The sequence below is a fragment of the Spermophilus citellus genome (assembly GCF_964194105.1).
Source record: "Spermophilus citellus genome assembly, chromosome: 2".
Taxonomy (NCBI): domain Eukaryota; kingdom Metazoa; phylum Chordata; class Mammalia; order Rodentia; family Sciuridae; genus Spermophilus; species Spermophilus citellus.
The window spans coordinates 226,817,854-226,831,025 of NC_138183.1; the positions used below are offsets into that span (position 1 = coordinate 226,817,854).

Sequence of the window (13,172 nt, forward strand, 5' to 3'; positions counted from 1 at the left end):
TACAAACTATATCCACCTGGAAAACACATGAATCCAAAAATAGATTATCTTACAGTAATTCACATTTTTTAGAACAAGTTACTTTTGAAGTTAAACTGAGCATGGAGGTCTGCAGCCTGGGTCACGGATCAGTGCCTCATCGCTTGATGATCCCAGTTGTGGTAAAGTGGAAGTCCTAGGTGCAGTCCACTTAGTTGTAGGTCACGACTGACGTACCAGGGAATGATGAGAAAATGTCAGTGCAGATTTTAACCCGTGAACATTTATTGGTGTCAATTCACTGTTGCTATTTTTTTCAAGGAAATATATTTTAGTACTTGAATACATACCAGGTAAGAAGATGAAACAAGAGACCACTTAATTGGCCATTAGAGGTTTTGGGACATATCCAGCTCTATAAAGGTTGAATAATGTCTTGACCACAGACAGAATCAATGAGCTATGATTTTACTGAGTTGACCACTTGAATCAAGAAACAGCAGTGATTTAGAAATTGATGCAAGTGTCTGTCAACTAACTCTTTGCATATCTGATGCCAGCCACTGGTCAGGCTGAGAGGGGGGATGATCTCAGTCACAATGAATATTGTGGCTAATTTGAAGTGTTGTCACTTCAGAAGGTGGTCCATGGAGTTTTGCTGAATGGTCAAGAAGATCTCTGGTTAAGAAATTTATGACTAACCTATGCTAAATCCAATTATGTTCCAGCTTAATGGGTTAACTCTTTTGTTCAGATACTTTTCTGCAGAATTGGACTTTAATGATTTAAAATCTAAAGTACGTATGTCTTACAGCTCATTCTCTCCTACTATAAGCTAAAGAACTAAACATGATTTCATTTTTTTTTTCCTTTGTGAGATGCTACAGTTAACCACCGGAGACCACGGGAAGCTTTGGAATGAAAGTATTGGGTGTGTCTCAAATGGCAGAATTAGATCCTTCTCTCTGAGCAGCACCAATGACATTAGCTATTGTGGTTCTGTGACACTTGATTAGGGAAATAGTGTTTGAACAAGGTACCGCCAAAGGGCATCGTCCCTTCCTGCCAACACCCCAAGTGGGTAAGCTGAGATGTGGAGAAATTTCATCAGCACATTTGCAGGTTAAAAAAGAAAAAAAAAAAAGACTTTCAAATGTCTATTGCAATCTTGATTGTTTCAAAAGAGAAATCCATCTGATGAGCTTAATGCCCGGAGCAGATCATAGTTTGTCTTCTTGCCATCCGTGTGCATTTTTTCCAAATTTGTACACTAACCTTCGGTCAACCCGCTCCAAAATCCCTGTTTTATAGTAGTATCTGTGAAAGGAAGCACAAGAGAAACCCAGAGAGGGTTTGTACCCCAGGAAAACAACAGGACATCCACTCGCTCTCCTCATTCCTCTCCGGTGACAGGCTGGTCTTCGGTTACTCTGGTATTTTCACACCCTGTTATCAGCTTACACTTAAACCTTTCCCAGACATCGTTTACCATACTTGGTTCAAAACATTGTGTGCGTGTGTGTGTGTGTGTGTGTGTGTGTGTGATGGCCTGGATTCAGAGTGATCCCCAGGGAACTCTGCCAAGAACGAGGAGGACAGCAGGTCAATTTACAAACCACAATCCCACCTGCAACTAAGAACCTGAGTTTTGTCTCATGACCTTTCCATTATCAAATAAAAGCTGCAAAAACACAGGGCAATTTTCTATGGCCAGCCATTTTATATAACTGGTCTTTGAAGGCTCAGTGGCATTTGATGCTATTAACTTACCTTAGAGCTCTGCTCAACTTTTCGTATGTCATTCTGTCATTTTTCTTCCTTTGTCCCCACATCTTTGCCAGGGCTTCTGATTTAACAACCCGAAAAATACCTTGTTCCCTGTCTTCCCATTCCAGAATGCCACAGTTTTCTTCAGGAGATAGCAGCAAGTCTCGCACAAATTCCCAGAGATGAGAACTTTGGAGGCCTTTTGGGAAGGAGAAGAAAGTCAGTTACTTAAAAAAGTTAGCTTTTTTTTTTTTTTTTTTTTTGAACCACACAGGGATGCTTTGCCACTGAGCTGCATTCCCAGCCCTTTTTATTTTTCATTTTGAGGCAGGGTCTTGATAAGTTGCTTAGGGCCTTGCTAAGTTGCTGAGGCTGGTCTCCAACTTCCCAACTTCCAGCCTCAGCCTCCTGAGTTGCTGGGATTACAGCTGTGAGCCGCTGTGCCCAATTAAAGATGATTAAAAAAAAATTAAAGGAAGAATTGTACAACTTCTCAATAACCCCTGAGAGTTGCTGCTTTCTGGGGAAATTTCTCATGGAATGAATGAATGCTGTATTTGAAACCTTCCTGAACTGTGAAACATCTGTCTTCCAATTAAGCAGAAGCAAAATACAGAGAGACATCAAATTTACATTGACCGGCAGCGCTGTGGCTCACAGATGTTCTACTCTCATGGAATGAAACCACCGGTCTTCTTTCTGGCAGACGGTGTGGTTGTGCTATGATTCTGTCGCCTGCAGAAACCTGCAATTTTGTTGTTCACAAAAAGTTGGCACTTCTCTTGTCCCATGGTAGTGCAGTTGAGACTGGGCACTTGGGTTTGGGTCCTGAAGATGCCCCCCTCCAAGTTCTGTAACTGCCATTTGTCTACTTACCTTATCTGTAAAGTGGAATAAGAGCATCCATGTCTCATCCATAGGTGAGACGATGTAATGACTCAATTCACAGTAAGTGGTTGGGACCACACCTCCCAGGGAATGACTGCCTGACTCTGCATGGGTGGCTCTCTCCCTCTCACCCTCCCCCCTTTTTTTTCATACCAGGGATTGAACCCAGGGGCGCTTCACTGCTGAGTCACATCCCCAGCACTTTTTATATTTTATTTAGAGACAGGGTCTCACTAAGTTGCTGAGGGCCTTCCTTGCTGAGTTGCTGAGGTTGGCGCTGAACTTGCAATTTCTGCCTCAGCCTCCAGGACCGCTGGGTGGCTCTCTTACGCTGGGAGTACTTCCCCTGAGTACTTCCAAGAGAAGCCCGAGGGTGACCCGGAAAACAAAATCCTCATTCAGGAATACTGGTTAGAAACTGTCCTTGCTTCCTCACTTCAATTGCTTTTCCAAGGGAGAAGAGACAGCCCTGATTCTGACATGAACGAAAGCCATCAGCCATGGCTCTGCCTTCCTTGGGGAGTAACTGGTCCCACTCAGAAGTTCAGTTTCAGAGCTCATTCAGGCAGACCCCATGGCATGGCCTCGGGGATGGTCTGAGGATGTTAGAAATGGAAACCCAGGTCTTTGTACTTACTTGTTCGACTGTGACTGTGAGACTCTTGGCTTTTGATGCCACTTGTTTTCAAGCAGTTGGAATCTGCATCTGAAAGAGAAGGACTTGTCACAGTGGGAAGGACAGAGGCAGCGCTGAGCCCTTGGATCACACCCAGGAGCAGATGCTCACCAACCGTCTGAGGGCACTCAGCCCAGGTAAGGGACAAAGAGACCAAATGCAAAGCAGATGCCTTTGAACAGTGTTCCGCGCTGGATCCCGGGGACCTGCCACACTGGGGGTTCTGGGCTCAGTGCTGGAATACAAGAGTGAACAGAGCAGGCAAGGTGTCCACTCGTGTGGATGGAAGGACTCCTTGACCAGGCAAAGCAGACGGATTGCCTGATGCTTTAAATGTAGTGAGAGGCGAGGCCGGGGTGCACCCACGTCATGAGAAGGAGACTAAATGTATGCTAATAAGCAGGAGCAGCAGGAGCAGGTGGAGGAGGCCCGGTGGAGGGAGCAGTGGGTGAAGAGCCAGTGTGGCGGAAGCTGGGTGCCCTGTGCCAGGGAGGGTGGGAGTGACGGTGCCGGGGTAGCAGGTGGCCAGCAGGCCATGCGGGGACTTGCTTGGAGGCCACAGGGAGGTTTGGGATTTTATACCAAAGTGGAAAGCGGAGGTCCACATTTTAAGAAGATCCCTCTGGCTCTCTGTGGAGGACACATTGGAAGGGCACATTGAAGCAAAGAGACGGGCGCTTAGGAAGGGAGGAAGCGAAGTGTCGACATTGGGTTACATTATGTATAATCTATGCTGTGAGTGACAGTCGGAGACACCTGGACACACACCGTCCCACCGTAGTGAATGGCAGCACCAGGTCTGGTCTCTCCTGTCCCGTATCCTCTCCTGCTTCTCCAGCTCTCTTTGCTCTACTCACTCTCACCTCTGACTCCTTCTCAAACCTGTAGACACATTCCACCCCAGGGCCTGCTCTTCCCCATGCCTGGAGTGCTCTTTCCTTGGATATCTGTAGGTTCACACAATCTTGGCTCAAAATCACCTTCCCAGGGGCCCTTCTCTGACTCCCCATGTTGCAGTCACATGCAGGTACCCCATGCAGCGTTCCAGAACTGCTTCCCTTTATTAACCACCTGAGTATATTATTTGATGCATTTATTCATGGAGGTCACTGTCTGTCTGTGCCCACTGTGGGGCAGAGATTCGTCTTTCCAGATGTATCCCATCAGCACCCGGCACACTGCTGGGTATATATAGTCATGCTCTGTGTCACTGAGCAGCCTCTATGCTCCACCCTCCTAACTGTACCTACTGTGTGGTCCAGTAATATGCTGCACTGAAGGAGGAAGAAGGGAAGCATGGTGTCTGTGCACACACTGTTGCCCAGGGTGACTTGTCTCAGGGACAGAGTCATGTCACTCACTAATGCAATGTCCTGCAGGGGTTCCCTGTTGTCCCCAGGATGAGGGCTGTCACCAAGGCCTCTCACAGCTGATACCACTCAGGTCTTCAACTTTATCTCTTTCTTCTCCCCCAATTTTTCCCTTCTCTTGGGACAGATGGTCCCAACGGGGTGTGGCTTTCTTCTACCTCAGGGCCTTTGCATGGGCTCCCTACTCTGCACCTTTACCCAGCTGGATTAAGTTCCCAGCTCTTCAGGAAGCCTTCCCTGAACTTACCCTCAGGGTTAGATCCTGCCTGAGTCCTCAGCACCTGTGAGTCCCCTGGTATCCCGCAATGGTTCCACACCACTATAAAAACCCATCTCCTCCTGTCTCCTTTAACAGCTGATATGTAGGGATCATGTACTCAATGCTAAATCCAGTTAAGTGCTTCCCAAATGGCATCTCACTGGGTCCGGCAACCACCCTGTGCGATATTATTGTGATTTTCATTTTATTGAGAAGGCATTAGAAACCCAGAGTCTTAAGAATTTTCTCCAGATGGTGAAGCCAAGATGCAAACCCAGAGAATTCCAGAGCTGGTGCTCACGACTCCTCCTTTATCACATCTTTCATGGTAGGGGTTCAGTAGATCGAATGACAAACTACCCACTAGGATTTGTTGAGCATGGGCGATTGCCTAACTCTCACTCCATCTCAGGGACCCTTGCGATGTCTGTCTATTCCTATCCCCAGACCTATCTTTTGTTTTGACTTCAACTTTTAGAGAGAAAGAAAACAAATGGAGCCATAAAGATAGGCAAAGGTGAATCATAAATCATGAATAGAAAATAAGCTTTCATTGAGAATGGCAAGAAGAGAAGGGAAAAGTCACCCTTCTAACTTGTATGATTTCACCTCAGTTGGCTGACACATTGGAAGGGGCACATTGAAGCAAAGAGACCGGCGCTTGGTGACAGTGGTGGTGGTGGCAAGGGCAGAGGGGCTGACGTCATTACTGTGGTGTCAACATTGAGGTAGGTTCTCACATCAAGCCCTGCTGGTGCGTCTTCAGTGGCACCCGAACCCTCTAGATTTCTCTGCAAATGCCAGTGGTGTTTGGGGGTGCAGGTCTCTCTGCCTCGCAGCTGGTTAATCTTAGCTGTGTCCCTGGTGTGGGGTGAGTGGAGGCATGGCCCGGGGTTCTCAGCTGACTGTGAGTTGGAGAGGCTTGGGGACCTTGAGACTGGAAATGTAAAATGTGGCTGTAGGGTTTACTCTCATTTGTTGACTGAAACCATAGTCAAGTGTTCTCCAGGAGCTGGGCTGGGGTTCTGAGGCATGGGGTAGGGTTTCCAGATCGAGCCCATCCCATGCTATGGTCCTAACAGTCCAGCCATGAGGTCTGAACTGCATGCTGGGATGATGTGGGGATGCTCTGAGGATCAGAGCAAGGAGGTACCAGCAGGGACCTGGGACTGCAGGACTTGTTCCTGGGTGCATGGAGCCCCCAGGGGTGTTTAGGCAGCATGAGTGGGTGGGGTCAGGTGGAGAGAAAAGATAAAGCCAAGAGGGGCTGGGGGCTTCGCTTTGGCCAGTCCTGATGGTTTCATAGCTTGCTGGGCCGTTGCACCTTTGGTGGGTACTGAGTTGGTCTCTGGTTGGCACATCAACATTGAAAGGCAGCCTCTCATTTCTGGGGTGTGAGAGACCATGAAATGCCACCTGGGCTATAGGTTCTGTGGCCGTATGTCCTGAATTTCTGGAATGGGCTCACTGTATAAGCTACCAGGGTGCTGCCTTTATACTTATCTTGTACTCTTCAAACTATACCTTAGGGCTTCTGTTTTGTGGGAGCATGGTCTTCAGGGCTGCGGAAGTGCAGACCTAGGCCTCAGGGGTCCCTGGGAAGGCTTTGGTGTCTGGGCCATGGCGAGACTGTGAAGCTGGTGTTCTGGTGGGCTCATCTGATGCCTTAACCCTGAGTCAGTCTAGAAATCATGTCTACTGACGGGAGCAGACTAGGCAGAGCTGAAGGCAGCTGCCAGGAGAGGAGGACTTGTCTCCATGAGTGTGCGCTCCAGAGATGTTAACCACCAGCCCTCGGCCTACCACTTCTACCTTCAGAAACATCTCTCCATCTCTTCCCCATCACTGGTCTGGGCCATCACCATTTATGTCCTGGACTGAGGCCTCCTGGCCATACTCTTTTCTGCCCCAGACACAGTAGCTGAGGGATCTTAAAATGCAGGTGGGATCTTACCATTTCCATGCTTATAACCCTTCAGCAGCTTGCCCACCTGCTCAGATTGAACCAAATTCTGCTTCCCATAAATGTGCCCTGTCCTACTCTCCGCCTCAGGTCTTTTCCTTCCTGTTGCTGGTGCTGGTGAGGCTCAATGCTTTACCAACACTGTCGGAGAGAACCCCGTGATGGTAAAATCTGAGCCATCCAATATGGCGGCCACCTGTGGCTACTGAGCACTTAAAATATGGCTAGTGCTACTAAGGAGCTGAATTTTAATATTATTTAGTTTTAATTAATTTAAATAGCCATAGGTGGTGAGTGACTACCAGACTGGACAAGTTAATGTGAGACCCCTGGTCTTCTTGGGTTGTTTCTCAGGGATCAGGATTCTTCCTACCTCGGGGCCTCTGCACTTGCCATTTATTCCCGGTAATCTTTTCTTTCCTCTCTCCTGGGGGGGGGGAGCAGGTTCTGTGGAGCAGAGTGAGGAGGGGGAGGGCTGCTGAAGCCACAGCACAGCTCCTGAATTTGGTCATTCTTGCGATAGAGCTCCAAGAACCAACCAACAAAATTACCCTAAATTCTTGTTAACCAGGAGTTAAACAAACTGATAGGGACCTTAGAGAAAGAAGAAATAAATCATAAGAAATGGTCCCTGTGTGTTACCCCGCTGGCTCACACCTCTCAGGGGCCTTGGAAGTCACAGGTGTTTGGCCCTCTTTGCAGGTGACTGAGCTGGAGTCCACCCAGAGAAGGAGTTTCCTCAGAACCACCTCTCCTCCAGGTCCCTGGGCCACAGCCTTTGTGTGTGAGACTTAATAACTCATAGCAATGATCATCATCATCTTTAGAATATGGAAGCTCCAAAAGTGCCCTTTCCAGAACCTTCTCTGTCTGAAAAAGTGAAACGGGGAGGGCTAATCTTCAGGATGAGTGAGCCCATCTGAGATCCTTCATTATCTCATAATTAGGAATTCAACCTACTTGGTGAGCTCAGGTTGTTTTGAAATGGTGTTGACACGAGGCCTCTAATGACAGCTAATGGATACCAGTTTTTGGAGCATCCACACTGCTGGCACATACCAGGCACTTTTGTCGAACTCACCACAACCCCACAGGGTCCTGACATTCTTAGACAAGGAGACAAAGTCTCAGGGAGGATGGATACTCCACAGACTTGAGCCGAGGCCCCAAGAGCCACATCCTCGCTCTCCCTGCCAAGCCCTCCCACTCTCTTCTCCAGGTCTTGGCTTGTTTCAGTCACCAACCTTCTAGCCCCATCAAGCCCACATGCCCCCCACCCAGCCATGGCAGAGCCCTGGGCAGCTTGAGCTTGATTACTTACAGTCTTTGATGGTGGCCTTGGTCTCTTCAGTGTCATTGAAAAAGGAGTAACCTGGGAAAGAAACAGAAGCACAGAAACCATACCATTCAGTCCAGGTTTGCAGGAGAGGACGTGTTGGGGGAGGGGAGCAACAGCTCCCTCGGAGGGTGATGTATTTCAGAAGGAAGCTCCGGGACCATCTGGTCTTTATAGAACACCCTGAAGCCACCTCTCAGAGGTAACAATCTCCTTTCTCAAGGGTCACTTGGAAGGAGCAACTAGAGCCAGGCGTCCCAGCAGGCTCTGTGGATCTTCTGAATGGGCACTGGGAGGGAGCCGAGCTGGAGACTCAGAGGGCTGGACTCTGAGCGGTCTGGACCACTGAACCCCGTGTGGCTTTGCCAGTCAGGTGCTGTCTAGGGTCACTGGTTGTTGTCAATGGTGACCTGAAACAAAGCACCCACTCAGCTCCCCTTGGGTTCTGTGTCTATGATCTCTGATGCGGTATTATAATCCCCTGAGATTAAAATGTGCGTTAAGTGGTGATCAAAGGGGAGCATGGGCAAAAGAGGCCAAGTTTACCCTACCTGAGTGCCAAGTTTACCCAGGATTTGGAAGACCAGGGCCTTGCTTCCCTACTCTGCAGCCTGGGGTGGGCTGGGCTTGAGTTGGGAGTTTCAGATCACGTTTTCAAGATGGTGCCCAACAGGAGGACTGACGTTTCCTGACTCTGTTTTCTATTCATGGAGGAGATGGGAACAGGGCACGTGTGTGGTTGTTCTTTCCTGGTGTCGTGTCCTCATTTTTTTTTGGTTAGCCATGGCCCCTCAGATGACTCCACCCAAAGCACAGACCAGAATAGCATGGGGGATGGACAGGACTCATTCTCTCCCACACGTCTTCATGAACATCCTGCATTATGTGGTTGTTATTGGTCTGGTTCCTGGGCAGTCCTTGCAATGTGTTTTTAAGCTTTTCTTTTCTTTCTAAAAATATGCTCAACTTGCTTTCTTGACTTCCATCTTTTCCACTGACCTCTCCTTCCAGTGACCACACCCTCATGGTTCTGGGTCCTTAAATCCTACTGTGGTTCTCTGGGCCCTAGACCCCCCTTCTAGCTCCTCTCCTGTCCCAAACTCCCTCTTCTGTTCTATTCCCTAATTTATAGTGGTAACACAAAGCATAAACTAAATAATGACCTCAAATTTATTGTCCAAATGGAAATTCTTTTGAGAATGAAAGGCATCACTAATAATAATTATTTCAGGACAACAGATGAGAACAATGTCCTGGGCAAATTGGGACTGTGTAAACTTTGGTCACAGTACACATGTACACAGACCTTCTGGAGAAACACTGAAGGAGGGACTTCAGAAAGGAGCAGGTTGGTATAATCGACTTCTAGTGCTCCATGAGAAGCCCTCCTGGCCTGGAGAATGCCTTACATGTCACCATGGGTCCCTTAGAAAAAAATAAGCCACCAATGACTTATTAAAAAGCAATCAGCTTTTAGTTCATCCATCTCGCCCAGATCCCTGAGCTAATGGGACCAGGAATAGGTATTTTTGGATACAACAATTGCCAGAGATAGGAGGTGTTAATGATAGGTGGCCCCAGCCCAGGGACTGTTTGGTGCCTGGACACACTTGGCATTTGGCCAAACTGGCAGTGCCAGGATGCTGCTTCTCCCAGGATGAAGTATGCTCCTCTCCATGGTCCTGGGATTCTCATGCAAGGCAGTTCCCTCAGGAGATCCTGAGTGGAGCCCCGAACAACTTCTCCCACAGATGCTTGTCCCCTGTCAGGGAATGCATACTCTAATACAGGCCACTGTCCCCGCTCAGGGCACAGGCTCACAAGGGTCCAGTGGGCCCTCCTTGGCTTTCCTGCCCTCTTGCCCTTGCATTGGAGAGGAGCAAATAAAGATCAAAGAATCCGAGCTGGAAGGTCTGCTGTGGTCTTTCTGTAGAAATAGGAATCCTTGACAAAGCACCTCCTTCAAATAGGGGATTGACTGTTTAATTATCTCCAGAGACGGGGCCTTCCTTCCTCCTGTGCCTCCTGATGTAGCCTTTCTAAGAGAAGGTGCCAATATCATAGAAGGAGCTTTGTTAAAATTGAGCTGAGATGGTTTTCCTTTGCTGTTAAAATGTCTACCTCTTGGTGATATGAAAGATGGTGAAGATAGCTCCATCTCCTGCATTGGCTTCCTCCTATGCTGTGGCAGGTGATATTTCACTAAATCCTCTCAGGAAGCCCGTGGAGGTGTGTATCATCCTCCCAGTAAAGAGACTGGAGATCAAGGCTGTGCAGTGAATCAGCCATGTTTGCTGTGCGACTTTGGGGAGGTCACTTAACTACTCAGGACAACAGTTCCATTATCTATGACATTGCTACACAGAATTAGATGTTTTCAAAAAACCTTTCACGTTTGAAAAAAAAGTTCTCAGCAACATCCTGCTCTCAAAGGGTGTTCAAGTCAAATAGTATTAATGGCGCCACCTTCTGGCCATTCAGTGCATGACCACTAGAAAGGTGATAAAAATGAAATGCCAAATATTTGGATTCCTCTTCAAACAGAAAAGGGTCTATTTGATATTTTCCCCTTATGACTAATGTGAGATAAAGCAGAAATATCTTTTTGTCTACCCCAAGTAGTTTTACATCTTCATGAACATTGGTCTGATTCCTGGGCAATCCTGCAATGCGTTTTTAGCTTTTCTTTCTAAAAATATGCTCGACTTGCTTTCTTCTAACTTACTCCCTTTTACTTAAAATTCCCAAACGGAGCTTCTAGTTATTGAGAGGTTTTCTGTGAGAGTTCCAGCTAACTTTTGCATTGCAAGGCCCATGGAAGGGAAGGACCCTAGAGGGCATCTGGTCCCACCCCAAGCACTCTGACCCTGACCTGACCTTGTGTGCGGATGTTCTGGAGGATGAAGTACAGGTACTCCCCACAGATGCCAGCGGCCTCCACAAACTCCTCCTGTGTCATGCTGCACAGCTGCAGGCCACTGACGTTGAAGTGGCAGAAGGAGATGCAGTTGGCGTCCAACTTGTACTGGTCACAGCAGAATTGGAGCCATTCCCAGACGTGGCGCTTAGTCCAGTATTCAGGGGGGACTGATGTCCAGTAGGAGTCACAGGCTGCACCAGAGGAGAGAGAAGTGAGGGACAAGGATCTCCAAGGCCCCCAGTTGTAACATCCCCATTTCCCTCACTCAGTGGGGTGAAAGGTCTTCCAGCCTTGTGGTGTCCTGCAGGGTCCCAGGCCACCTCCTACCTCGCAGAGAAAACCAGAGGGACTGAGTCCTGCAGATGGACTTTAGGGACAGAGAAGGAAGATAACCAGACCTCATTCTGGTATTTAGAAAGAGGGATCCAATGAAGGAGGAAAACCAAGATGCTCCTCAGCTATTTGGTTTCACACAATATGGTATCAAGAGGGCAAACTCAGGAGCCCAAGAGGCCTGGGTTCAGATCCTGATTTGGCTGCTTTTCACTTGGGCAAAGTCTGTAGCCATATAAGTGTCTGTCTCCTTCTCTGTAAAATGAGGACAATATGATTGACTCACAGGACAGTAATGGTGTTTGAGATTAATGTATGTAGACTGGTGAAGAGACCATGAGCAATCAATTCAACAGTTGTTAAACACCTACTGTGTGCCAGACACATTTGAACCATTTGAACACATCAATCCATTGAAGCTGGATTGATTCTTTCAGTTCTTATGGACGGGCAGTCCATGTCGGCTACCTGCTGGTACAGTCTCTGGCCATCTCCTGCTAAGGGCTTGGGATGTTTAGACATTGCCTAGAGTCTAACAGAGTTTGGACCATGATAGCTAGTGTCTCTAGAGGAAGCAGGACATGGGAGAATTTGTTGTTGATGTTCTTGTGTTTTTTGGTGGTATTTTGAGAATTTTCTATTCTGAGATCAGAGCCCCTCACTCCTCCAAATAAGCTGCATATACACCCAGACAATTGTGGGTGCCATCTTGTCTGGGAGACTGGGAAATGGCAGTACCTGGCACAAAGGCAGAAACTAGAAATTCAGCATCCCTGTCCTAGTGTCCCAAGGAAAAATGGAGAGTGGCAGACAGGGGTAAGAGGTGAGGTATCAGATATTAGGTCTAACTTTGATGTAAATAATTCCTGTAATCTTACGGTATTATCCATCCATCCATCCATTCATCCATCCATCCATCCATCCATCCATCTTCCCATCCATCCATTCAATAAATTACAGCTTCAGTTTCTTCATTGGTGAAATGGGATAATTATAGCACCTATATTATAGGATTGTTTTGCAGATTGGATGGGTTAATATATTTAAAAGTACTTAGGACAGAGCCTGGATGATTTCGATACTATTCTTAACTTTATCATTGTGCCCCTACTTTATGTGATGCAACAAAATCTGTGTTAGGAAAAGTGGTAGCTAAGGCAGGTTTAGTCCCTGTCTCCTAGGAGGCCACAGATGAGGAACTTCAGGGTCAATGAGAAATGTCCTAAGATGCCCTGGCCAGCGTGTGGCAAAGCTGGGATCTGAATCCCAGTCTGAACTTGGAAGTCACTCTCTGCCCTTCCCATCCAATCATACTGGTCCTCAGAGGGTCGGCACAGAGAAGAGACAGAAAATGGACAGAGAGGCAGACAGAGCTAGAGAGCAGGAGATGGCTAAGGGGGAAGGCAGAGAGCAGAGGACAGTGGAGGTGGCTGGTTCAGGCTGTGTGGATGACAGGAAGGGTCCCTTGAGTTAGACTCCACAGCAAATTAGTGCTATTGCTATTTCCACTTTCAATCCTACATTCACTGCCACTGTCCCCAACACAGCTGTGGCACTTCTGAACCAGTGAGGGAATGGTCTCCCTGACCTTCCAGGGGCTACTGCTTACCAAGCACCCACTGCACGTCACAAAGGTGCCACATGTCCTTGGTGACATCATCTCAAGTCTCTCAAATTCTCC

General features: G+C 47.7%; 1 protein-coding gene across 4 annotated transcripts in view; it reads right to left on the reverse strand.

The window, feature by feature from the left end:
* Positions 1-1,199: 1,199 nt before the first annotated feature.
* The window catches only part of ELF5 (E74 like ETS transcription factor 5), a gene marked incomplete at both ends in the record, with an annotated part of 36,157 nt that continues 24,184 nt past the window's right edge, over positions 1,200-13,172 (reverse strand). For 2 of the 4 annotated variants that reach the window (XM_081280591.1, XM_081280593.1), the window contains 5 exons: positions 1,200-1,296; positions 1,750-1,945; positions 3,272-3,340; positions 8,224-8,274; positions 11,116-11,349. In XM_081280591.1, the coding sequence (XP_081136717.1) occupies positions 1,200-1,296; positions 1,750-1,945; positions 3,272-3,340; positions 8,224-8,274; positions 11,116-11,349 (647 nt within the window). The remainder of the gene's footprint in view (positions 1,297-1,749; positions 1,946-3,271; positions 3,341-8,223; positions 8,275-11,115; positions 11,350-13,172) is intronic. The other 2 variants (XM_081280594.1, XM_081280592.1) reach the window with 2 other exon arrangements.